At 36.2% G+C, this 26,797-nt stretch overlaps 1 protein-coding gene across 3 annotated transcripts in view; it reads right to left on the bottom strand.

Annotated features, from left to right (window-relative positions):
* Positions 1 to 26,736, bottom strand: part of LOC126971941 (uncharacterized) — a 66,493-nt gene extending 39,757 nt beyond the window's left edge. For 2 of the 3 annotated variants that reach the window (XM_050818460.1, XM_050818462.1), the window contains exons 1-3: positions 25,473 to 26,736; positions 4,135 to 4,236; positions 715 to 936 (exon numbers count right to left, since the gene is read on the bottom strand). In XM_050818460.1, coding sequence (XP_050674417.1) covers positions 715 to 936; positions 4,135 to 4,236; positions 25,473 to 26,421 — 1,273 coding nt within the window. In that variant the 5' untranslated portion in view covers positions 26,422 to 26,736. The remainder of the gene's footprint in view (positions 1 to 714; positions 937 to 4,134; positions 4,237 to 25,472) is intronic. The other variant, XM_050818461.1, reaches the window with a different exon arrangement.
* Positions 26,737 to 26,797: the final 61 nt, after the last annotated feature.

Below are 26,797 nucleotides of genomic sequence, written 5' to 3'. Positions count from 1 at the left end.
TGAAATAAATCAATCTCGCTGTGTTAGTATCAGTAAGATCTTTAATTCTTTTGATAGCACAAGTAGCAGAACTGACTTTATTTGAGATTACCTCAACATGACCACCCCATTGTAGTTTTTCATTTAATACTATTCCAAGAAACAAAGTAGAATCTACAAGTTTTAAAGGTTCCCCATTTAATATTATACTTCTTGATATTTTTTTACATTTGGTAGGTTATACAGATTAATAATGCGGAGCTGAAATTGCAGGAAAATCAGGACGGGAGACGTTATATGAGTTGAGTACGGTCGAGTTGAACGACGATTGGTCGAGATTAACAAGCGGCCAACTTTCACAATTATCTTCACTTGAAGCTGACAGTAATTTAAAAACCCTGGTTTTTCAATATCGGTTAAGTAATCTTCTCTAGACTAGGCGTCTTTGCACAGGCTACCACAGGTGGGTACCTACCTAATGGACAGGACGTGTCATACTCCTAAAGCCAAGATACACCACTCTATACAAAAGTTACGGTAGAAACTCTCCAGTATTGCTTTTACAATATTAATGCAAACTATACCTTGCTGCCATAACATAACGTTCAATTGAAAATGATATCTAAAAAAGTGACAAAAGCGACAAACATAGTGTTCTTGGCTACCATATAATAATATGATAAATGTTGAAAGTTCTTTTATCTTGATATTCTAAACAACAACAGAAGTACTTACCAACTTCTTTAGTGGACACACTCTTGGTTGCAATCGACCTCACAGCAGTGAGCCCCGTATGACTAAAGATATTGAACACTGGCGCCAGATAATACCACGTCCGCGATGGAGCAAAAGCGAATACGAAGCAAGCTGCTATCCGGCTGACGGCTGCTAAGGCTCCGATAATGCTGTCTTCTACGCGATATTTCTTACTTAACACTGTTATACAAAAGAACGTTCCTGTAACAAAAATGTTGTATTCCATTTAATCTTTTCTAATTGTTTAATAATCTGTTTTGTCAAACGCTAGATCAACAATAAAGAGTACACAGGGTGTACTTTGTAAGTCCGACACAATATCCAAGTTGTAAATGACTGCTCACCCGCAATTAGAAATGTGTTATCATGTCGGCGATGCTCCTGTGATTCCTCTGGTGTTATAAGAGAGTTTGTGCAGCCCATATAGACTGTAAATTGTTTACCCTCATAGTCAATTTTCAATGGTAATATTATTTCATTGAACAATGATTCAGCACTCGGGTATTTACATACCTACACTTATACGTCTCGTCAAAGATTGTTAACAAAAATTCTAAATTAATTTATACATTATGTTATTCTGAATGTAAATGTCAATTAAATAAGTTGTAATTTTTCAACAGTATTTATTATATTGCTCTTTGTGTTTCGCTAAGCAACCAAGCGCTTTGTCATTCAGGTGATCATTTAGAGTGTAATAGCCTTTTAATTAAAATGTTCTTTATTACAAATTTAAACCCATCAAAGTGAAATTCTCGCAGGCAAATTGGTATTTTATCATAAATGCGGAGACCCATTCCCACAAAAGAAGAATGTATTTGCAATGGTTCGAATTTTTTATTTTGTCAAGCCTTGCCCTCAAATCACTTAATGTTACACTTTTTCGCCTCATTTCGCTTACGAGGGTCAATCTTACGGATTTAAATTTCACCCGGGACCCTTCTATTAGTTACTTCTTAAAATGTAAGTGAATATCCCATCACAAATTTTATTGTAATAAATCTCACTTTTCTTCTGCGTGCAATATATTACCAACAGGTTTCTTTGCTCAGCCATTCAAGCGGAAGAAATATACATATTCTAAAGTTTATAGTTTAAGTTCGGTTTACAAATAGTGGTACATTTACTGCGGAGATGACCCATGAGGTCAAGATATATAAAAATGCAGCTTGTTATCTGAATGCGTAGTAAGAACTGATAATTTTGATAAAAATGTCGTGACTGATGACTGGTGACCTACGACAACATTGTCATACGTTATATATATATAATATTATAACTATGTAAATACGATGCTCTTAATAAAAATATTCTCAATAAAAAGGTTAATGTTTTGCAAAATATGGAGTTGATTTGAAATAAGATTTGAAAAATCCGTAAATTGCTATTATAATTTTTATATATTTAAGTCATTGAGAAATTTATTGATTACTTTAAAGCGAAAACTTTGTATTCTTTTAAAAAAAGGAGATGTAAGCGTAAAGTTAATTTTTATATAAAATGCCTTATAAATACATTAAATACATAAATGTTACACAAACTACTGCTTGAGTGACACACAACATACACACATACATTATAGAGGTATTTTGAGGTATAACATATAAAGACTTAATTTAAAAAGTTCAAACTTAAAAATTGAATGAATTATGGTCGAATTTCGACCACTAGGCGACCACTAGGTTACTCTAATGCATCAGGAAAATGGCAGGCAATTATGCTGATCTTAAGCTAAGTCAGCCCAATGCCAAAGTCAAGTTCTTGTTGGATCACACACAACTAAGTTATACGTAAGTAAAGTCTGAGCAACGTCTAAGTATGCTCAATAGATCTCAGTCAGAGAATGACGAGTACAATAATAGTGATGGCACACGTCGTCCTTACTTTTTCTCATAAAACATTCTTCTTTTGTTCAATAATATGTGGTACCTGTCAGTTGAACAAGAACTAACAAGACCTACGGTTGATGCGTCATTCGGACGGCTGGCTCAGTGTGTCGGATGGAACCCGAGAGGTGCGAGTCTGAATCCCACATCATCCATAAATGTTGGAACAAATTATAATTGGTACATGTTGTGTGGTAGTCTAATTATTGTGATATACTATACAGCCTCCTTGTCTCAACATAACACAAGGCAGTGAAAGTTCAACAATATAAAAGTATCAAATCAAATAAAGCCATTTGGTGAACATCCAGAATGAACAGAAACATGTTAAGAAAGTGATATTTATTAGTGCCATGGTTCCGTGCCCTGAGTAACCAACGGGAGCCATTCTACTAAGGTTGGGTTGCATATTAGCTGTTATAGTAAAGGTTTACGTCAAATTTAACGTTAACAGTAACACTGACTAATATAGACTGCGGAATGTGTTGCAGCATCGTATTCCATGGCATAGTTATAGACTCGTCTGTCCGTCTGTTCGTTTGTCAGCGAGCGAGTGTCTTGTCTCTATTACAATCAAAATGGCCAATAGGGTTGGCATGTTATATATTATATTAAGTTAAAATATTTTCTTTATCTCTATTATTATTGATTTTATTTGAAATAGATTTTATTATTAAAATTTTGCTGAAAAATAAATATGAAATAATAAAAACTGGAATAAATATAAAACATCGAAACGCAATGCTATTGGTTGAAGCGCAGTGTGACGTCAAAGTCTAGATAAACACAATCATTGTTATTTTCGGTGGTTCGCGATCTATTAAACTAGCTGATGCCCTCGACGTCGCGTCGCCTGCGCGGACGCTATGAAGCAGCAAAAATAAGGAACCATAAGGCGTAGAGACTTGAAATTTGGTAGAAATATTCCTTTTGCCGAGTCAGCTAAGGTCAGTCAGGTGGTCAGCTAAGAATTCTACCCGCAAGAGTTTTTTTTATTATAAACAGAACAACGTCTGTCGGGGCAGAAGAAGAAACAAACACACACACACACTCATAAACATTCACCATAATAATATTAGTGTGTTAAGCAATTATATTATACATTATTTCATATTGATTTTTGTAACCCTACAATTGTTGTACTTATTTCGCGAGAGTGAGAGAGAAGTGGTGTGTAAAAATCACTAATTTTTTCTCGGTCAAATTATTCGCCGATTAATATATTATTATGAGGAATAATTCAACTAAAACTTAAACTTAAAACAAAAAACTAAGGCTTAAACTAAGCGCTTTTGAATCGTTACTAAAAATGTATCTATTTTTATTATTTCAATGAAATTTAACAAAACTTAAATTAAATATCCAAAAACCAAAAAGTGGTAGTTAATGGTAAAACAAAACTGACTAGAACGTATCTTATTATACTTCCATGTTAACCGATTCGATTTTATTCGGTTTGCAAGCTTTATGAGTGATGACACTGCTCAAGGTTCGTACCGAGGTTCATACTTACCAATCAATCCCATTACAATGTTGACAGTTCCGTATATACTGTACTCCACTTCGTTGAAATTAAACTTACGAATGGCGTACAGGTAGCTGACTTGAGAGTCACCTGAAACAAAAACAAATGTAACTTAAAACCCATCTTTATAATTATTATCACATCTCATCATCCTTCATGACCATGTCAGTGGCGCAGTAGCTAGTACTGTTGACTCTCACCACCAGCCCCCGGTTCGACCCTCGCCTGCCACCTACCAATGTGACGCCTACGGTCTGCTGTAAGGTCGGCAACGCTCCTGTGATACCTCTGGTGTTACAAGAGGACATGGGCTACGGTGATCACCTACCATCAAGTGAACTAATCGTAATCGTCTCTGCCATGGTTACGACATCGCCTGCGAATCGAAGGAGAGTGATGTATTCGCCGTTGATATTGATGCTCAGCCCGTTCCAGTCCAGAAGCTTAAAGACAACTTCCAATGCAGCGGTGAACAGCTTAGGCGGTGTAACATCGCCTTGTATTTTTTTTTATGGTGTTAAGTGATCACCGCCGCCCACACTCTCCTGCAACACCAGAGGAATCACAGGAGCGTTGCCGGCCTTTAAGGAAGGTGTACGCGCTTTTCTTGAAGGAACGAATCGTCCCGAAAACACTGCACAAGGAAGCTCATTCCACAGCTTCGTAGTGCGAGGAAGAAAGCTCCTTGAAAACCGCACTGTGGAGGACCGCCACACATCCAGATGGTGGGGATGATATCGTAACTTGTGGCGTGCCGTGCGAAGGTGAAATTCGGCGGCAGGAATCAGGTTGAACAGCTCTTCATTAGATACATAATAGCTTTAAGGGTAAAAGTATACACTTCTACAACAAAGACCCAGCCACTGTTCAGGCATTATCTATAAATAAATTTAAATGTTTTATAAAAAAATGACTCTGTCGTAAATCCTATTACTCCACTGCTGAATATCTAAATGATCGGACAGCCTGGGACTAGATTGTGATTATTTTATAGCGACTGTACAATATTGTATATTTTTATTGAAAAGAGCGCATAAAAAAAGAATGCTGGGAGAGTTTCTTGCGCCGCTTCTTCTCTCTCAGAGCGCCATTTGTTTCCGAAGCGGTAGTAGTATCTAGTAGTATAAGAAATGACATCAAAAAGAATTCTAATGGAATCAATTTTGAGAAAATAAATGCCTATATGCCTTTTTATGCCTTCAGAACACTCCCCGTGATAAATGCGGTAGAAGACACACAATGAAGCGACGTCTCTACGCAACGCCAAGTGATCCAGCCGATCACAGAGCGCAAGGTCCCCGATAATTCGAGCTGCTCGGCGTTGCACGCGGTCATATGGATCGAGCTGATACTGGGGTGCGCCAGACCAGAGATGACAGCAATACTCCATGTGAGGCCGGACCTGCGCTTTGTAGAGCGCTAGAATGTGGGCCGGCTTGAAGTAAGTGAGGAAGCTGGAGGTCCACTTGCATAAGCTCTCGGGAAGCCCAAATGATGGAAGTTTTGCCAGGATCACTTTGTGCCATACACGATCAAAGGCCTTTGCTATATCCAGAGCAAGCAATAGCCGCCGCCCATCTATGTGTTAGGTATACCAGAAGATCGCCAGTCGACCGACCATGGCGAAAGCCGTACTGCCGGTCAATGATCAACTGGTGACCCTCAATGTATACCAAGAGCTGGCGGTTAATTATGCTCTCCATGATTTTGGAGAGTAGGGAGGTAATAGCAATAGGCCTGTAGTTTGCTGGATCCGAACTGTCTCCTTTTTTTCGGATCGGATGGACAAGGGCTGACTTCCATGAATCAGGGACTACGCATTTTGAATAAGAGTGCCGGAATAAACGCGTAAGCACCGGCGTCAACTCAGGGGCACACGTTCTAAGCACGATTGGAGAAATGCCATCCGGCCCGCTCGACTTCCTGACGTCCAACGAAAACAGAGCTCGCCTAACAGTCTTCTGTCAGAACTGTACTTCAGGCATGGAGCTCTGACACCGCGGGATGGTCAGCGGTGTTTTTCCGCTGTCGTCAAGAGTCGAGTTGGAGGCAAAAAGAGTGCACAGGAGATTGGCTTTCTCTTTTGCCGTATGGGCCAGGGTGTCATTCCTCATGTACAACGGCGGCATGGACGGCTGGTTGAAGTTACCAAGAGCAGCTTTCGACAACGACCAAAACTTGCGTGTTCCGGTCGGGTAGTTGGAAAGCTGCTCGCTAATTTTGACGACGTGCTTCGATTTCGCACGGGCGATTTGCCACTTAAAAAATCTGGAGGCACGGTTATATTTCCTCTTCAGAACTTTGGAGTTCGGATCCTTTGAGCCCAGCGCCGCAACCCAAGTTCGATACGCCTGTTTTTTGCAGTCAGATGCTGCTTTAACTGACGCATCAAACCAGGGATGTGATCTGCCACCGATCGGTACTACAGAGCTTGGTATAAAAATATCCATGCCCTGCAGTATCACATCGGCTACTGCAACGGCGCAGGCACTAGCATCATCCGAAGGGAAACAAACCCTGCCCCAAGGGTAGGATGCAAAAAAGGAACGCATCTTATCCCAATCTGCCGACTTGTAGTGCCAAACGCGGCGGGTCGCTGGTGGTCTGCGACGTTGGCGTCGGATAGGCACTACACGCCTGACCAGGCAATGGTCGGACGTTCCGAGAGGGGCATCGACAGAGATCTGGTAACCATCGAGATGTGTAGTCAGCAGAAGATCTAATAAGGACGGCATGTGGCTATCCACATCCGGGAGCCGCGTTGGCGACTCAACCAATTGGGACAGACCATACGCCAATGCAAAATTATGCACATATCGCACTGCGTAGTCTGTTGTACGTGATCCAAGCCATTCGGCATTGTGCCCTTTGAAATCACCGAAGACTACGATTTCAGCGGAGGGAATCTGAGCAAGCACGTCATCAAATGCCGCTTGAACGCAGCCCATGAGGTGATCCGTTTCTGCGTTACCACTGTGGGACCTGTAGACACACGCATAGATGCGGACGCGGTCCTCTAAATCTTCGCGGAGCCAGAGAGTAGACAGGACCCTACCCTCAAAATTGCCGAGACGGCGACAGCAGATATCCTCCCTAACGTACACACATACCCCGGCATGAGGCATGAAATTATGCTCAATTTTGTACCCGGGGTACGTTAAATACGACGTATCGCTAGGTCGAGATATCTGCGTCTCCGTAAGGAAACACAAGGCCGGCTGCGCCGTCTCAAGGTGGTGGTGGACGGCGTTTAAGTTGGAGTGAATTCCCCTGATGTAACAAAAGTCCACATTAAGCGTGGAGCGGGGTGCCGTGGTGTTATTGCCTCGTTTGTCTTTGGTCATGCGCGGTACTGTGCCCTCCCCAGAACACGAGGGGCAGCCCAAGCGCGAATGCTCGGGGAGGGATTCTCCAGCTCTACAGGAGCCGGTACCCTCCCGGGGTAATTTATCTTTTGATACCGCTCTCATTTTTTTTGTTGGGGGGAAGGGGAGGGGAGGTGGGAGGGAATGGCCTCCGGTCCTCGACACTAACCTATGCGAAACATAGCGGCACTAGGCCGCTACTTCACGCCGGTATTCTGTGCGAATGTGGTAAGTAACCCGGACGTGTGTGGTAAGTCTGGCCCGATTGTGCTGACGTCATAAGACGGCAGCGTGACTCTCCCACTTTCAAAAACCCGTAGTCGCCTCTCACGACACCCTTGGACCTGGGGCTACCCTATTCTTTTTACGCCCCGGGGCAGCACAGGGCAAATGCATTACAAAAGCATTACAAAAATTGTATGACTCTCTACTACAGTCGATAGGCTTCGAGGACTGATCCTCGACACGGACTGACATGATGACATTTCTATACAATTACTTTACGCTTCGATCTATCGATAATCAATGTGGCACCTCTGGAGAGACTGCAGGACCACCCAGATGGCTGGTTATTCTCCTCCGTCAGAAGACGGCAGGTTATACAGAAGTATAACCTGCCGCAGCGTTTGTATGTGGTGTGTGGTACTAAAGCCTTTTCGGAAAATAGAAATCTTATAACTACTAACAGTGGTAAAATGTGTATAGTCGGCATTTTGTTGGGAATTTTAAATTTTGTGAAGAGTTCTTCAGAGAAGAGTACTTCTCAATCACAAGAGCAAAGCGAGGTAGCCCGTGAAACGGATCGATTGGCATTGCGATATCGTCGAGTAAACCTCAGAGATCAACAACTAGATAATTTTCGAGGCACAAGATGAATTTTATCAAGTACTGATTACTGCTTACATACTAACGTTTGCATTGGGCCACTGGTATTTTCCGGAGAAACGCCAGGATTGTGCTGCCTTAGTGGGAAAGTGAAATTGTCATTAATTGACTCCACTATGTGAGTCATTGAATTCATTATGTCGTGGTGAAATTCCCGGATCACGACATTTTCTAGGAAAACACTCAAAATACAATGTTTGTGTACAAATGACCTCATTTGGGACCTCAACAATGTTCGCCGGGCTTATTTTTAGGAATAACTTTATACCAAGTTTATTTGTAAGGCCGTTAGTACGTAACGAGACATGGCTTGGTGATGTCACCGTTCTATATATAAATAAAATAAAAACACTACATTTATGTTCGTACGAAAATGACTAATATATAGCTTATTATAGCTATAGCTTCTTCTCTCTCAGAGCACCATTTGTTTCAAAAAGAATTCTAAAGGAATCAATTTAAGAGAGAAAATAAATGCCTCTAATGCCTTTTATATCTCAAAGTAATAATCACTTTATTTCTGTAATATGATTTCTAAGGCACGTATTCGTTGACGTTTGATAGCCGAACTGGTTCTAAGATGTTATATCATTGAGTTCAAGGTAATTACGGCTTGTGTAAGCCACTGGCTACATAAACTAGATCAAATAGTCTAGTAATACACTGTAATGTAGACCAGTGTTATATGAAACTAAGTGCACGCAACTTGCTGTAAGCAGAGAGGTGATTCCATTTTGTTCATTATAATGAAAGATGAAACGGACTTGTATATCGTAATATTATGTCTCTTACCTGTTCTGTGATAATATCTATTCTAATAAATGGACATTAGTTTGTACTGAACCTATAGTAATAATGCATAAAAGATGCAACGTGTTTCGGAGAAATAGCAATACAAATAATTCAGTCAATGTCATTTCATTACATAATATTAAAATTCATTCAACGAGCGGCCGCGAGGTATTAACTTACAACTTACAGCACATTATATGTTAAGAAAAATAATTGGTTGTTTGTTTGTTGCTGCTATTTTTTAAATTTAGTGGTAATTGGGTCAACAGAAAGTGTGGCCGGGTTTTTTCTAGTATTGAATAATCTAATTATAGGAACGAACAGTGTGTGCTTAATTATTAGTTTGACATTGTCAGAATTAAAAGCATTTATATTTGACTGTAGTATGTATTATCATTACTGTTCTCTATGTTAAATATAACATACACGCACTATCAAATGGATTTGTCTATGTAAATAAATAATTGAATAATAATAATTATTCAATTATTATCACAATAGTGAGAATCAAAATTTTTGTCTGTCTTTTTATTTCGGCTAATCTACGAAATTTTTAGACCGACTTTGTCGGGACTTTCACTGATCGTTTGCTATACCGAGACTTTATACCGAAAGGTAAGGTAGATAAACTAAATAGTATTAAGAAATATAATGGATTATAAGTCAACTCAATTTTCTATTATATCGTATAATTGTGAATCGATCTTTTGATCGATTTAACGTGTTAAGAACTTAACTAGTAGAGCAGATTGTGTAGTTCTTCAATTCCACATGATCTTAATTTCGTTAATGAGATAAGTAAAAATTAGTAGTATTGCCAAATCATCACTTGACACATCCGTAGGAATGTTAAAAGGTCGGCCTAACGGCGGTTTGCAATTGTATGGAATAATAATAAATTCCATGCAGTAACTCCGAGTGGACCAAATCAACTATAATACTACTACATAAAAAAGGAGACGAGACAGATATATCAAATTATAGACCAATCAGCTTAATGTCCAATGTTTACAAAGTGTTTTCCAAAATAATATTATCTAGAATAGCCAATACCCTTGAATCAGCCTAAGGAGCAAGCTGGATTTCGTAGAAATTTTTCAACTATAGACCACATCCACACCCTTCAACAAATACTACAAAAATTAAAAGAATTTAAGAAAACCTACTTTATCGGATTTGTTGATTTTAACAAAGCATTCGATACCTTAGAACATGAATTTATCTGGGATGCATTACATTTTCAAGGAATACAAACAAAATACATTCGAATCCTGAAAAACGTTTACAAAAAGAGTACTGCACGAATAAAGTTTGAATCTACATGTGAAGAGTTTGACATTGAAAGAGGTGTTCGCCAGGGAGACCCTATCTCACCTAAACTGTTTTCAGCCGTCCTAGAAATGGTATTCAGGAATCTGAATTGGTCAAAGAAAGGACTAAATATAAATGGCGAAAATCTGAATCATCTACGTTTTGCTGATGACTTAATCGTATTTTCTGATAGCCCAGAAACTTTAAATGGAATGTTACAGGAGTTAGCGGATGAGAGTATTAAGGCAGGCCTTTCAATGAATTTAACAAAAACAAAAATAATGACAAATTCTGCACAAACAGTGTAAATAACTGTTAATAACGAGCAAATAGAATACGTTCAGGAATATATATACTTAGGGCAGTTAATATCTAATGAAGAATGTATGCAAAAAGAAATAGAAAGAAGAATAGTTAATACGTGGAAACGATACTGGGTCACTTAATTCAGTTATGAAGAATAAAGAAATGCCTATGAAAGACAAAAGGAAAGTATTTAATACGTGCATACTACCATGCTTATTGTACGGTTGTCAGATATGGGCATTGGCAGAGCAACTAGCCAACAAAATTAAAATTTGTCAGAATGGAATAGAAAGAAGCACAATAGGAGTAAAAAGAAAGGATCGTGTGAAATTAAAAGCAATTAAAAATAAGACAAATTTTAAGAATGCATACAAAACATTCAAACAATTAAAATGGAAATGGACAGGTCATATGATAAGAGAAAAGACAGAGAAATGGGCAAGACTAATAACTGAATGGCAACCACTAGATAGCAAAAGAAATAGAGGTAGGCAGCCTATGAGATGGGAAGACGACATCAAGAAAATAGCGGGGCAACTATGGACTCGTATAGCAAAAGATAGGACAGAATGGAAATCTTTGGAGGAGGCCTATGTCGGAAGACAAGCTGTACCACAGTAAAGACCGTTTGCCGATAGTATTTAGAGGCACTTTTTTTTTACTATTTTAGTACCTAGTATGTAAAATTTGTACAGTAATAAAGGCTTTTTTATTTTTTTATTTTAATAAACTTAAATGGAGCCAACAAAACGAAGAATCCATTTAAATGAATATTCTAGCAACACATCAGAATGAGAATAATTTTATCGAACACATAGTGTGGGCTACAGATAAAGTATACCATCATTTATGTACATTATTTAATCTATGCATAAAATATAATTTTTTACCGGTTTCTTTAATAAAAAAAATAATAGTTCCTATCGTTAAAAATAAGACAGAAAATTTAAATGATTCTAAAAATTACTGGCCCATCTCGCTCGGCACAATTATTAATAAAGTTCTGGAGCGTCTAATATACGGAATTACAAAGATTCATCAATATTGATGATGCACAGTCTGGTTTCCGACCAGGATTGTCAACGGATTAAGCTATCGTCACGCTAAAGAATTGTGTGAGCAGAAACAGAACGTAAACCTCGGTATATGCATGCTTTCTTGACCTAAGTAAAGCCTTTGACCTGGTCAATTATGACATTCTTTGGAAAAAGCTTTCTGCTACGAAAGCTCCAACTGAGGTCATAAATTTACTAAAACCAAATTAACTACGTTAAATGGGGGGACACCCTATCTAGTAGCTACAGACTAGATTGCGGTGTGCGACAAGGAGGGTTTACTTCTTTCTCCTGATCTGTTCAATCTTTACATCAATGATTTGATCGTCGAACTCGCGAGGGCCAGAATAGGCTGTCACATGAGAAATGTATGCATCAATAATTTATGTTACGCTGATGATATGGTCCTGCTGAGTCCGTCGGTCAAAGGGTTACGTAAATTAATATCAATATGTGAAAATTATGCTATCAGTCATGGATTGAAGTATAATGTTAATAAAACCGTATTTATGGTATTTAGATCTGGGAAGGGACTAGAAAATATTCCTGAGGTATATCTGAATGAATAATAAAATTTTTAAAATTGTAAATCAATTCAAAAATTTTGGTCATATCTTAACGGAATATCTGAAAGACGACTGCGATATTGAGAGGGAGCGAAGGGCGCTCTCGGTACGTAGCAACATGATAGCACGAATGTTTGCAAAGTGAAACAATGAGGTGAAAACAGCTCTGTTTACGACTTATTGCTTGTGGATGTACATCTGCCAACTGTGGTGTAATTATTCAAACAAGACCTTAAGTTCACTAAGAGTCCAATATAATGATTCCTATCGATGAAACTATCTTATGAAACTTCCCATATATTGCAGTGCTATAAATATGTTTGCGAGAGCGAGAATACCCGACTTCTTCGCAATAATTGGCACAAGAATTGCATATTTTGGGACCGAATAAGACGCTCCAAAAACGAAATTCTCATGACTGTCTGTCACAATGTGTATAATAACGATATTTTCAAAAGATGGATCCATCCATCATCCAGACATCCATCTTGATGAAAATAGAAAATTATTTTTTTAAATAACTAAGTAAATTGTAATTAATTTAATTTAATTTTTTTCAAAATTAGTGGTTAGTTAATTTAATTGTAATTCTGATTTCATTTGTATTTTCTATGGGTTATGCCTGAAATAAATGAAGATTATTATTATTATTATTATTAAAACTCAGATTGCCACGTAAAGAAATCAATTATCGTATTGAATATCCAATATTAATTATACACGGATCCTTAGAACCTAACTTAATATCTAACTTAAATTTCTCCATTCCATGATGTTTAAGGACCAACCAAGGACAACCGATTAAAAAAATATTTTCAAATAATTACTGTAGAACAAAATTAATGTGAAACAATACGGTCCTTATAATAGAATATCTACAACATTCAATGATATCAACGATCATGACGTTGACATTTTATGATTTTTCAAGACACGTTTAAGTTATTTGGAAACGACCACGGTAAATAATAGTTTGTATTAGATTGTAAATGACTTATTAATTCTTACTTTTATTTTTTGTAATTTCACACTTACCACATTATACTTATTTACATTGTATAGATTCTAGAATTAAGATTTATTACTAAGTAACTTAATATTTTCATAATTAAAATGTTGAATGTACCTAATTAGAATAACCAACCTAGAATTAGTATGTAAGTGCAAATCAATTGTTAATGTTGAGTTATTGTTGGTACATCTTAACCCTAGACGCCTAACCTTCGTTGTTTCGACGAATACGAGATACAAATATGTCTGTCTCTTTATATTGCGTGGGTGTACAGTCTTGTTGCCTCAAACCAACTCAGTTCTTGCCCCACATACCGGAAGTAAGTATTCTATTTTACAAAATATGGCCATTTTACTCTGGTGAATGGTTAGGGTTTGTGTTATATTGGGATTAAAATATGTGTAATTTATTTTGCAGTTCTTTGGCTGTAAGACATGTACTATCTGATGAGGAAATGACGCGTTTGTTGCTAGAAAAAGATATTTCGGAAGATATTAGTATTACTGACAGTGAAGTAAAAGATAATTTGGAACATGATGATATACAAAGTGACCTCCAAGGTGACCCATCTGATTATGAAGGAGAAGAGTCTTCTGCAGCTGGTCAGTTGGATCAGGTCGTGTCAGAGCCACAGTCACTGCCCGTTTCAGAAGTAACTTCCACCTGTGGAGGTTTCATGCTAACATTATCGCAAAGTAACATCCGCAGCCGGAACCGTCATGTTTGGGCCACAAGCAAAGGGCGTACGTCAAGAAGAGCATCGGCAATGAATATTATTGGAGTTGGATAAACCACTATGACTCGTCGTGATATTATGAAGAAGTTACATTCAAAACTTGTAGAACCCTAGCTGAAAATTAGATTGGAAATACGTACAATGCCAACGCACATAAAGTAAAATATTGAAGATTTTCTGGGTGCCAACAAGGTAGAAATCTCAACTGCAGCCCCATCTACATCTAGTACTCATACTTCTACCATCAAAACCACTAGAAATGAAGAGAAAGAAAAGTTTGTGGGCTTTGTTCTTATAAAAAAAGGCGTAGGACCAAGAGTTACTGTTCTAATTGTAATACCGCAATTTGCTGAGAAGATAAAGTTGACATTTGCGTAACTTGCAATGAAAAGTTTTAGTTTTTTTTTTCATTTTTTTACTTACGTAGGATCTCACGATATTAGATTGCTAAAAAGGAAAAGGCGATATATAACTTACTTTTTTTTGCTATTTTTAAAATAGACTGATTATGATTATGATCTCATGTAACTTGTGCCTTACAAATCGGTTAAGAAAGATAGATATTAAATATAAAAATGAATAAAAATTGTTTTATTTTACAATTAACAGTATACCTCACATATATATATATATATATTACTTACATGTATATACATATATAATTCACGGTTAATAACTATTTTCTTAAAATAATCTTAAAATATTCGACGAATGGTTAGGCATAGAGGGGTACATACAAAGGTTAGGTGACTAGGGTTAAATAAATAAATAATCTATACTAATATTATAAAGAGGAAAGATTTGATTGTTTGTTTGTTTGCATTAAATAAGCTCCGCAACTACTGAACCGATTTGAATAATTCTTTCACTGTTGGGAAGCTACATTATCCCCGGGTGTTATAAACTATATTACATTTTCAAAAAATTTGGGGTCCCTACTAAAAGTCCAGTCATGTAACCCAAGGTGTAAAAATACGTACGCGAACAACGTCGCTGGGTATTGGCTAGTATTTTATAAATGTAGAAGCATGTGACAAAATTATTTTATATCATTCATTAATATGGTTGTTGTCGTGAATGTGACATAACAAGTGTTACGTCATCACTTTAATATGGGCTACGAAGGAAATAACTTAATAGACAATATTCGTATTGCGATACATTATTGGCAAGCACGTGCTATTGCGGTATTTAAGAGGGGACGCCAGCAGCGTTATTCCATACAAACGTAATCTCCTTTTTTCTCCCTGGATAATACTTCTAGAGAGGAGATTTTTGTCAAAAAATCTAGATATGCTAAAGCTATGTCTGTACTTTTTATTTTTTTTCGAGCAACTATCGACATAAGAAAATATGACTCCTCAAACATCGTTGAAAATTCAAATTTTATACCACCCTGTTCAGACGAATACGTAACAATTTTTAAAGGTTTTTAAGAAAAAAGAAAAACGTACCGACACAGACTCATTATTCTTGAAAATATTGCATCAAAAATTTTTTTGGTAGGTTCAATATTCTAGAGGAAAACAGGGGAATACGAAACCTCTATTTAGTCAAAATTTTGTAGGCAAAATCGGTCTGACCTGCATTTGTCCCTATCGCACTCTTCGGGGGAAGGCTGGAGGTGAGGGGCGTTGGTTGGCCAGTCCGGAGTATAACTTATGAGTTATGCACATAATATATAGTGCATCGCCCAGATACTATGGGTTTGCTTGTTGATATAGTAGAATTTACTTATTGGATAATTCTTCGTGAATGTGAGATGTATGTAGTGCGTGACTGATGATTATATTAATTTATATAGAATAAACAATATAAGTTGCCTACGGATAGACAAGCATGTATAAATTATACACGCAATCGCAAGTATATGGGCGTGTTTCCACTGACACGGAGCTGGGCGAAACTGAACTTGAATGGATCAATCACAGCTGCTCCCATTAGCGAAATGGAGTAGAGATTTTGAGTAGGTAGACTGTGATTGTTCAACTCATGAACCGATAATGTAAACATACTAAAATAAAATATGCAAAAGGGGGTGATTATTATTACACACAAAGCATAATATAGTAATTTTCCAAATAATTAAGTCATTTATTATATCGTTGTGTCTACTCTTCCCCGTACAGGTAAATTTCTTGGAATACGGATGTCAATCAATTCGGGTAGCAGGCATTCGTAGAAATGTTTTCTAGATATGCTTCCACGTTTCGCATAGATCCGTCATCTTTTTCAATTGTTTCATAAAGTTATTTCCTTGGGGCTCCATAGAATTTCGACTGTGTAAACATGAGAAATGAAATGATAAAATATAAGGCCTTTGTCCAGCAGTGGACGTCATCCGGCTGATGATGATGATTATCATAGATCTTTAAAACTACGTAACGGATATTGATGCGGTTTTTAATAGATAGAAATGTAGTGTTGGTAGGCACAAGATGGTCCGGAACAGTTTGGATGAGGGCATCGCTGGATCGACTGGCGATCTTTGGTGGAGGTAATTTGTCCAATAGTGGACGCCTTCCGGCTGAATGATAATGATGATGATTATACTAGAGAAACGCTGATCATTTTAGAGTGTTCTAATGTGATATCGTAAATATCTCTTAGTGATAACCCACAATAATCATTTTTTATCCTTTAAGGATTTACTATTTACGAGAAATAATGGCTTATTTACGAAGCGAATTTAAGCAGTACAGCATAAATCCTTATAAAATTAAGTATACATTGTGCATTTAATATAAGTAGATCAACATGGCCTTTTACAGCATTAAATTTAAAAGAATACTGTCGAAGATATTAAAGATTTAAAATTTATTGATACATAAATTTTTCAGTAGGTAGTGAAAACAGTTACTCAAATTCCTATTCACAAGCCGAGTGCGAGCAGAGTCAAAGTATAGCAATGTTACAAATCCACCTGACACCTGAAATTATACTGAGCTTTAATTAAGACAGCCCAATGTAAAAGTCAAGTTCACATTTTATAACACCGAGCTAAGTATTACGTATGGCTGTCTGAAAGTCTGAGCATAGTCCAAGTACGCTCTATAGATCTGTGACCTGAGTACTTAATATACTTTTATTGTTTTGTAGGTGAGTTACTGCAATAGTCAAAGTAAAAAAATACGGCGCTTTTTACTATTGTAGACCAATCGAGAACATATTTTAATAATTTTTAAAGACTAGGCATATCGCAATCTATTTGTATTTCAGCGTTCATCTGTTAACAAGAAAAAGGACAAAAAAAGAAGCTCATATACCTAGTCTTGCACTAAATACTGAAACAATGAAAAAATCTATTGCAAATAACATTTATTACTTTTACAGTGTGTTAGTTTAATAAATAAATATAAAACAATTTAAAATATAAAAAGCTTAATCGAAGTGGTCTTCATTGGCTGCAATACAGTCCCTTAAATGTTCAATAGAAGTACGCACTGTTTCCATGGAAAAATTCTTCACTACCAATCGTACATATTGTTTTAGGGAATCCAAATTATCATCGCGTTTAGAGCATTTTTTCTCATCCGTAAACAAAAAATTTCTGTGACCTCCCTTTGCGTACCACTTTAGTAGTTGTTTAAATTTTACCACCCTATTCTTTTTTAAGTTATCAGTTAAGAAATGACCAGTACGTCTCTTAAAGGCTGCGAGTCCTAAGTCATCTTTTAAAATGTGCGACATGGTTCTATGTGCTATCTTCATCTCCCGACCTAAAATCTTTTGCTTTCGGACAGGATTTCTTCGAATTCTTTCCCATACTGCTTTGACCACCTTTTTCGTACGAATACTACGTGGACGGCCAGATCTTTTTCTGTCACAAACAGAGGAGGTCTCATTGCACCTATTAATAGCCCGGTACGCAAACATTTTAATGATACCAAGTGTATGGAGAGTTTTAAAAATTGCATTTGGCTCCATACCTACTTTGTGTAATGCAATGCGATTCAGTTCTCTTTATCACCCCACTCCATTTTAATGTTGCAAAATATTGTACAATGTATTGGCGCCAAAATGAGAAAACTCAATGAACAATCATATAAAAATGACAGTTTCCTAACTAAAATGTAAGATTTTGTTTATTTTTAATTGTAACAGTATTTATGGCCAGACTAAGTATATAATAATATTATAAAGGCTTTAAAGGGCATAAAGGCATTTATGTTCTCAAAATTGATTCCTTTAAACTTGTTTTTGTTGTCACAAACACTGCCACCGCTTGGAAAACAAATAGCGCTCTGAGAGAGAAGAAACGGCGCAAGAAACTCTTCCAGTATTATTTTTTGCGCTCTTTTTAATAAAATATTGTACTGTCATTGTAATTGCTATAAAATAATCATAATCTAGTCCAAGGCTGAGATATTCGGCAGTGGAGTAGTAGGAGTTACGACAGAGCAAATTTTTTATAAAACAGTGGCTCGGACATTATTTTAAAAGTGTATACATTTACCCTTAAAGCTATTATGTATCTTATTTAATAATAAAAATCCAGGAAAGGTACCCCATTCCCCTAACGTGTCTGAGTCGGTACTTACTCGGTGTCAGATAGTATACGCTTGTTATTTGTTATGCATTTTTTATTTTATAATCCATTCAGAATCCAAACACTGCAAGCCAGCTATCATTTAAATATACGCTTCTTGCCGCTGTTCTTGTATGTCACAGGCACAGCCTTATCTGTTCTGTGGTCACAGGAGTCTAGGAGATCCTCCATATCTATTGCTTGTGACATTATGACAATATGATCAAATATTTAATTAATATCGGGTAGCGAGAACATTATGCACTTTATAAGCTCTCCATGCAACGATTAAATTAAATCAAGGAATTTTAAATGGCACCAACTTGTGTACATATTATTAACAAGTACATTCGGCACTTATCAGCAATGATAGTTTCTTTTGTACGTCACTTATAATGAACTCGTCGTGTCTTCATTATATCTGTGCCATGTCTTATCATTGTCAATATTGGGGTAATTGCTCAAAATAAGTGTTTTGTGATCGCAATATATAAGTTGTTAAATAATAAATGAAATGACGTTGAAACCAAACAACATTTGGTATTACTTTACTTTTTGGAAGTGGTGAAGGTTACAGCTCACCTCTTGTTATGTAAGAGGTGATGGTAAGTGATCAGCGCAGCCATTACAGTGTTGTAACACCAGAGGAGTCACAGGCGCGATGCCGACCTTGTAGAGTTCACATAAACGTACCATTTAATTCCAAAAACCGAATACACATTGGTAGGTGGCGGGCGAGCAGGTTTGTGTCTCGACTATTCATATAGCGAGTGTTCGAGCGCTGCCGACCTTAACATGACGTACTGTATGTATATTATATACTACACACACACGTTATCTCTGGTCCTCGCTGGAACGTAAAGCCCCCCGTTCCCGTTCCCCTTCACCCCGTCGCGGTCGTTCTGTTGCGTCAATACGGTTTGCAGTTTCATTACCGTTAGGTACATGCCGTGATACTTTCGTGCTATCACTGCTTTGTTTTTGGAGTTTTCATTGTTAAGTTTTGACTTTTGTTCTTAATACTTCTGTAGTTTCTGTTGTTCTGTGTCGCTATAATAGTTCTGTCAGAAAATAAATACTTTTTGTACCTAAAACAGATACTTTAATTGATTTTTCATCATTATAATAATAATAATCAGCATCACATCACAACACCTTTACATGAATCTATAATACTGACAAAATAAATCGTTGTTTATTTATTAATCATAATATCGTACTCTACATTATATTTTAGTATTTTATTCTTGAACAATCCCTATCACAAATATTGGTAAACGACGTCATATTCACGTATACAATATTTTATTTTCTTTCACATATTTTTTTAAATTAATCTAATCTTTAGAAAATAGAGTGTTTACTGCGTATGTAATGTAATACAAAATAATTTAGTGAATATGTTCTACGAAAATAAGTGCCACGAAAGCAGTGTAGAAGTATCAGTATTTATCTGTGAAACAACATAAACTAACACAGAAATCAACACCATTATGTTTTTTAATTAATATCCGTCAAAATACAGAACAATTACGATAAAACCACTAAAACTAAAATACGGTCCAATTTGACAGGAGACATCTGTTCCGTCTCTTTCTCACACCTAAGTTTTGGATAGTTATCTAACTCTAACACAGGGTTAGTCTAGTCCATAGGTAATGTAACCGGGTGGCAGGTAGGAGTAGAAAATGATCTTTGGCAGTCGCTGGCCGAGTGAAGTTGGACTGACCAACACTGGAGAGAGTCCTGTGGGTAGTGGGAACAGTCACCACTCAACTATTATGTATCTGTGTCTATTTTATTCACATGGAATCTATCTTATCTGATAAACGATAATTCTTTAACGAAACAATTGTTTTCGTAATTTTGTTACGTTTACGTAACAGAAACAAGTAAAGTGAAACTAGTTCAAATTTAAATTTAAATATTTTTATTCAAAATAGTATTAAAACTGAACGTAAATAACTACCGCCCATTAGAAATAAGTAGTATTCTTATAATTTAGTCGTGTTTAAAGAAAAGTAACTTTTCTTTTTAAATGAGAAAAACTTAAATCCATATAAATTTAAAAGATAACTCAATGACAGAAATGTTGCGGTTCTCGTCTTCATTCAATTGAATGGCCTTGATTCACTTTTTATGGTGAACTAATAAAATATAATGGCTCTTATTAAAATATACGATCATGATCCACTTTATTATTGCTTAATTAATGATAAGCATGTTTTATGTAATAATAATAATTATATATTATTAACAAACAAATTATCTTGCCCCAAACTAGGCATAGACTGCTATGGGTGCAAGACAACGATATATTTAATGCAATATACTTACTCAAACATACATAAATACATAGAATAATAACGCTCAGAATGATAGTTTCATTCATAGTTCCTGTCAATATATAGAAGTAACATTATAATTAATGTGTGCGTGAGCGTCATATAGTTACAGTCGCCTAGACTTACACAGACAGCCAAATAATGTTGCAAGTGAATAGACATTTCCCTAAATCAGTAAATTGTAAGAAATACGAGATTATATGTAATAAGAAAGAAAAAATAAAATATAAATTAAGAATTTAATAAAAACATCACGTATTCAATTATTGTTGCAACAATTTTTGAAGTGTAAGTAAAGAAAGTTATTTAGAATCGTTGTTATTTGAAACTTGATGAAACGAAAAAGCGAGACTGTAGAGGTGCCTTTCGTCGTGCAAAATCATGACTTCAACAATATGGCTATCGTATCCGAGGTTGTCGAGGGTGCAGAAAACGAATTTGGGATAATATTTGAAACCAAGATGGCCGCCGTGCAATATTATGATTATTGTTGAAATCATAAATTTAAGCGGTTAAATTTCTCTCATACGTCAATAAAGAAGCTTCACTTCAAATACATACCGACGTATTGAGAACCTCCTCCTTTTTTTAAGTCGGTTAAAAAGAGTGGCTGTTAATGTTCTCACGATCTCAACTTAGTTTAAGCCTTATTGAATTAAGATTATTTGACTTTGAATACTTATAACATCATGTGGCGTCGTACATTATAGCCTCCTTTCAATATCTACCAATAAACACAAAAAAGTATCCAGGCGGAGGAACTCGGGGTATATGTACTTTCATAGCTGGCAACATATTTTTTTATGGCGTCTGTTTTGTTTACAAAATATTTTGCTGTTTTGACGAATGTATTAGCTTAAATTAAAAGTTGTGAAATAGTACTTAGGTGTGAAATGTGATTTCCTTATCATAATTTTTATTATAAGATGCTTTGTGACACCATTTCACTGCACAGTTAGTAATTTTTAATTAAATTTCGCGCACTGATTGTCCTGGAAGTTGACAGAATGACACTGACGCGGCGGAAAACGTATGTGGTCATAAACGACCACATTGAAAGTGCTTCATTTCGCTTGGTTCTACTCACGTTCTAAGCATTATTATTCTATGCATAAATACATATAAACATTTATTTAACAAGAAATTATTATGTTAAAAATATTGTTACATACAAAAATATGCAATACATACTGTCTGCACTAAGGAGTGAGAGTTTTATTTAGTTTCAAAGCTTTTGTAACTATTTTATTTCATGTTTGTTTAAAGATTTTTAGCTTCCAAATAACTCTTATCATTCGCCAATGCAACCGTATTAATCATTTCACTGAGACTAAGAAGTCTAGGGCAAGAGCCCTAGAGAAAACATTGGAGGTATTAAAGGAGCGTTGCCGGCCTGGAAGATTGAATACAAAATCAATTGAGTGTCTCTATAGAAGTTTATAAATTTTTTGATAAATTATCTTTTTGTCCAGTGTTACATAGAACAGATGTTGCGTGTTCTAAGACTAGTTTGCCTCGATCAATGAAGCAGAACGACCTAAATGCAGTCATACATATTTGATCGGTAGATATTCATGAGAGAGGTTCGTTGAAAAATATATGTGTCGAGTTTTTCTACTAAATTTAACATTTTGCGTATAATTGCATACTTCAAAAGTAGAAGATAAAATTTATTTTTATAAAACGGTAGCAAAAACTTAAACAAATGAATTCATAATGAGTACATAAACTTTTTATTACCTACTATTCGGCAAAGTCGAGTTAATAAGTCTTTTGTGGGGAGATGTGACATATGCAAAAATGTTCATTATAAATGTATTACGAAATTCAATGTTGAATTCAACTTTTAATATCATACATGATCCCTGACACAAATAATATAAAATGAACAATACAATATGAAAATGTGAATGATATTGATATTCAAAATTATCAGTATATATATAAATATATAATACGCTCTTGAAAACAATATATCGATAGTATACAACACAACCTGTCATAAATAGCGGTAGTACTCATGTACAGGTACCACCTATATGAGTAATACACACTAGGCTTACGAGATACAAGCTGCTGACAGACAGACGCACGGCTCCCTTAAAATATTTCAATTCTTATTCCTGAACTCATAGTTAAAAGCCAGTTCAAGAGTTATTCTGTACCCATAACGACATTTAATCTACAATTCAATTATAAGAGTATTTCTCTTCTAACTTCTCGTCACTAATCTATATACACACAGAGACATGAGTAATAGCTAGTTTAAATATAATCTTCTGATGAAGTTCGATAACAGTGTTGGATTGTTTGCAGAACTATTAATAAATGAGTTTTTATACGTTGTTTGCACTTACTTGTTAGTAGAGTACCGAATGATTATTGTTAGTAAATACTGGAGATTATTAATATTATCTTGTAATTGGAGGCTAAAATGTTTCATACACACCGAACATAATTTATTTTAATATAGAAATAATTGTTTCTTAGTGATTATTCTTAAGACGTTCAATTAAAAGTTTAACATGAATCAGGTGAAACAGCTCTTCGGAACACTCTCCGTTATAAATGCGGTAGAAGACACACAATGAAGCGACGTTTCTACTCATCGCCAATTGATCCAGCCGTTCATAGAGCACTGGGTCTCCGACAATTCCAGCTACTCTGCGTTGCACGAGCTGATACTGGTATGTGCCAGACCAGAGATAAAAGCGATACTCCATATGTGGCCGGAGCACTAGAATGTGGACCGGGTTGAGTCTTCTGGGGGTTAAATAGGACAAGGCAAAATTTACCCCATTCCGTGACCTTCTCAATACAGGACTCAATAGAAGACACGAGTTTCTTCCGGCACTGGTCAAATATTTCCCGAGAGAGACCTGCATGGCCCTTTGATACGACATCACCAGTGCTGTCGTCTGCAAAGCAATGTATGTTGGAGGTGTTCAACATATCATTGATAAACGGTTAGCGTTTCGGTTTCCATATTTGTTGCGCACATCCGTGCGAGGGGCATAATTAGTGGTTCTTAAACGTTCAAATAATAAAATACGATGGAGCATTCACACCTTGTCTATTCTGTTATATTAATTTATTTGTTCAGTACATACTGAAATTTTTCAAACACAGATGATTGTACGCATTGCATTTTATTCATTTTGGGCAACACCCTCCGACAAAAACAAAATAATTGGAAACTTCGTTTAAAAAGTAAACAGAATATATTATTTTTTCTTTTTCTTGAACTAATCAATTTTCCAGACTAACATTCAATCAACATCATTCTCGCTATTATTTGAACACCCCTCGTACAGCTATTTTAACATTTGGAAGATTATTATGAAAACAAACTTCTAGTTGTTTTACTTTCCGTTGATTGGTAATAATTTATTGATACTCTATAACAAATATCTTAAAAATAGAAAATTGGTTGGTTATTTCATCCTGTATTTCAGTTCATTTCGTACGCCTTTAGTTTCTATGTCCGATTTTGTAATAATCAGTTACTTTGATTTTAATTAAAATAGAGGCTAAGTTCGTATAACGGGGGCGAGATCTATTGTTCAAGTGATATTCATTCAATTTGTTTATCAACGACTTTGTAAAGTGGTTGAGTGTTGTAAATGTTAGATAACATTCGGTTAGGTTAAGTTAGGTTAGTTTATTATCTTTTTCATTTTCCTCCATTTATATTAAACTGCAGAGTCTGTGTGTCTGTACATTAAAATTATTTTCTACAAACCGATTGTAGATACGGCCCTACGGTTCTACGCCCTACGGCCTACCTAAAATAATTTACAGAATCAACAAATAGACAGGCAGACTAACAGACAAGTTTTGCAATTGTGTTCTAAGATTTAAAATTGAAACTTATGATTATGATGATGAAAACGATATAGATATTGATACCTACTACAACGCTGTCAATAATCCTTATGCAACTAGTTTAAAACTTCAGAAATTTAAATAAGAATAAGAACAGTATTAATTATGAAATTATTGCATAAAGAACAATATTTATAATTAATTATGAATACTAAAACACCGGTAACGACATGATATTGTATAATATGTTCTCAAGTAACATAACAGTATCACGCTACAAGCATTAAATTACAAAATCTGTTTGATATATAGATACTCTTACATAGAAGTATATGTAAGCGCGTTTGTTTGGGACAATTTTCCTAATGAAACAACCACGTATGTATTTGAAAGGACACCAATACACTGATTATATTGTTTAAAACAAAGGAAATATTTATATAATAATAGTATAAGGCATTATAGTTATTGGAAAATAAATGACACGTTAATAAATAATAATTCAAAAATGTTAACACGGTTCAATGAAGTCCAAACTTCCTTACTATGTTACGACTAGCTCTAATTAATAAAACTAAAATATAATTCATTATGACTCACCATACAACGGTCCCACCATGAGAAAATACAGAATAGCAACAAATATAATCTGCGTTCTCAATCCAAATGCCCTTGGTCGTAAAACAACCATCATTGTGTTAGCCACAAGCCTCAACACTTCAATACATTTTCGATTGCAGCTATTTTTCTGTTCGTTATGAAATCTTAGTTCTTCTTCAACTGGTAACACGTCTTCTAATCTAAACAAACCATACAGAAATGACAGAATATGCAGCACTAGGAGAAGAGAAAATACACCATAGTAGCCGAGAGTTTTGAGCGCGATACCGCTTAGTGCAGTTCCCGATGGCGTACCGGCGCTCACACAAAGAGTTACAAGACCTAACCTAAAAGTTCTATTCTCAATTGTAGTCCGATCGGCCATAAAACTGTACATACCAATAAATATTATAATATAACTGCCGGTAAACGCAGAAGGCAATGCTTCTATCAACGCAGTTGATGTTAAAGATACTTCGTAGAAGTAATACGTTGCCAATAGTAACCCAATGTTCGCAATAATTTCTCCAATGAACGGGAGCAGTATACAAATCTTTCTTTTTTTTGTTCTGTCACTCCACGCCCCAACAAACAACACCATGACGGCCGGTATTGCTGTCTGTAGAGGGAACTTCCAAGCAACAACCTGAGCCACTAAAGACTGCACATTATTTAATTCTTCATCTAAGCCGGTCGTGTTTCTTGAACTTATTCGATTACAAATATCATCGCCAAGCCTATAATTAACTCGGCACGATTTTTCCAAATGCATATTCTGCACGGCGAGTGATGAGATACTGGTACACAGCATGTATGTAAACAAGCATGGCTCTACAGTCGTCTCTCGGAGTAAAACTCTTATTTTTTTTACAAATCTCTTCGATGTATCACGCCATGTCGGTTCCTCTGTGTTGTCCGTCAGCCGTATGTTAGACTTGGTAATATCCATCGAGCTGCAGGTATCAATCGCGGCCGCTCGTCTCAGGCGCCACTAAAGTGAGAGTAAGTAAAAGTGTTAAGGCACTGTTTGATATTTAATGAACGCACAACACTTCACTTGGTGCCAGCGACCGATAGCGACTATTTAATCCGTGGCTTTCCGTCTGTTGTTTCCAAAAACCAGAGTTGTTAATGTGAGGCTATATTACGGTAAGGCGCAGTATGAGTGCGACGGCGCACACGAAACGATCGCATCTCGTTTGCTGCGATAAAGGTCTGCTGTTTGAGTGTCACTCTCGTGTATCAACACCTCGTGCTACAGACGTCAGACCTACTACTAAAATGACAGAATAAATAAAATGTATCATTGTTAATAATATAAACGT

Source organism: Leptidea sinapis, chromosome 25 (genome assembly GCF_905404315.1).
Source record: "Leptidea sinapis chromosome 25, ilLepSina1.1, whole genome shotgun sequence".
Classification (NCBI taxonomy): Eukaryota; Metazoa; Arthropoda; class Insecta; order Lepidoptera; family Pieridae; genus Leptidea; species Leptidea sinapis.
This window is presented reverse-complemented; position numbering and strand designations above follow the sequence as displayed.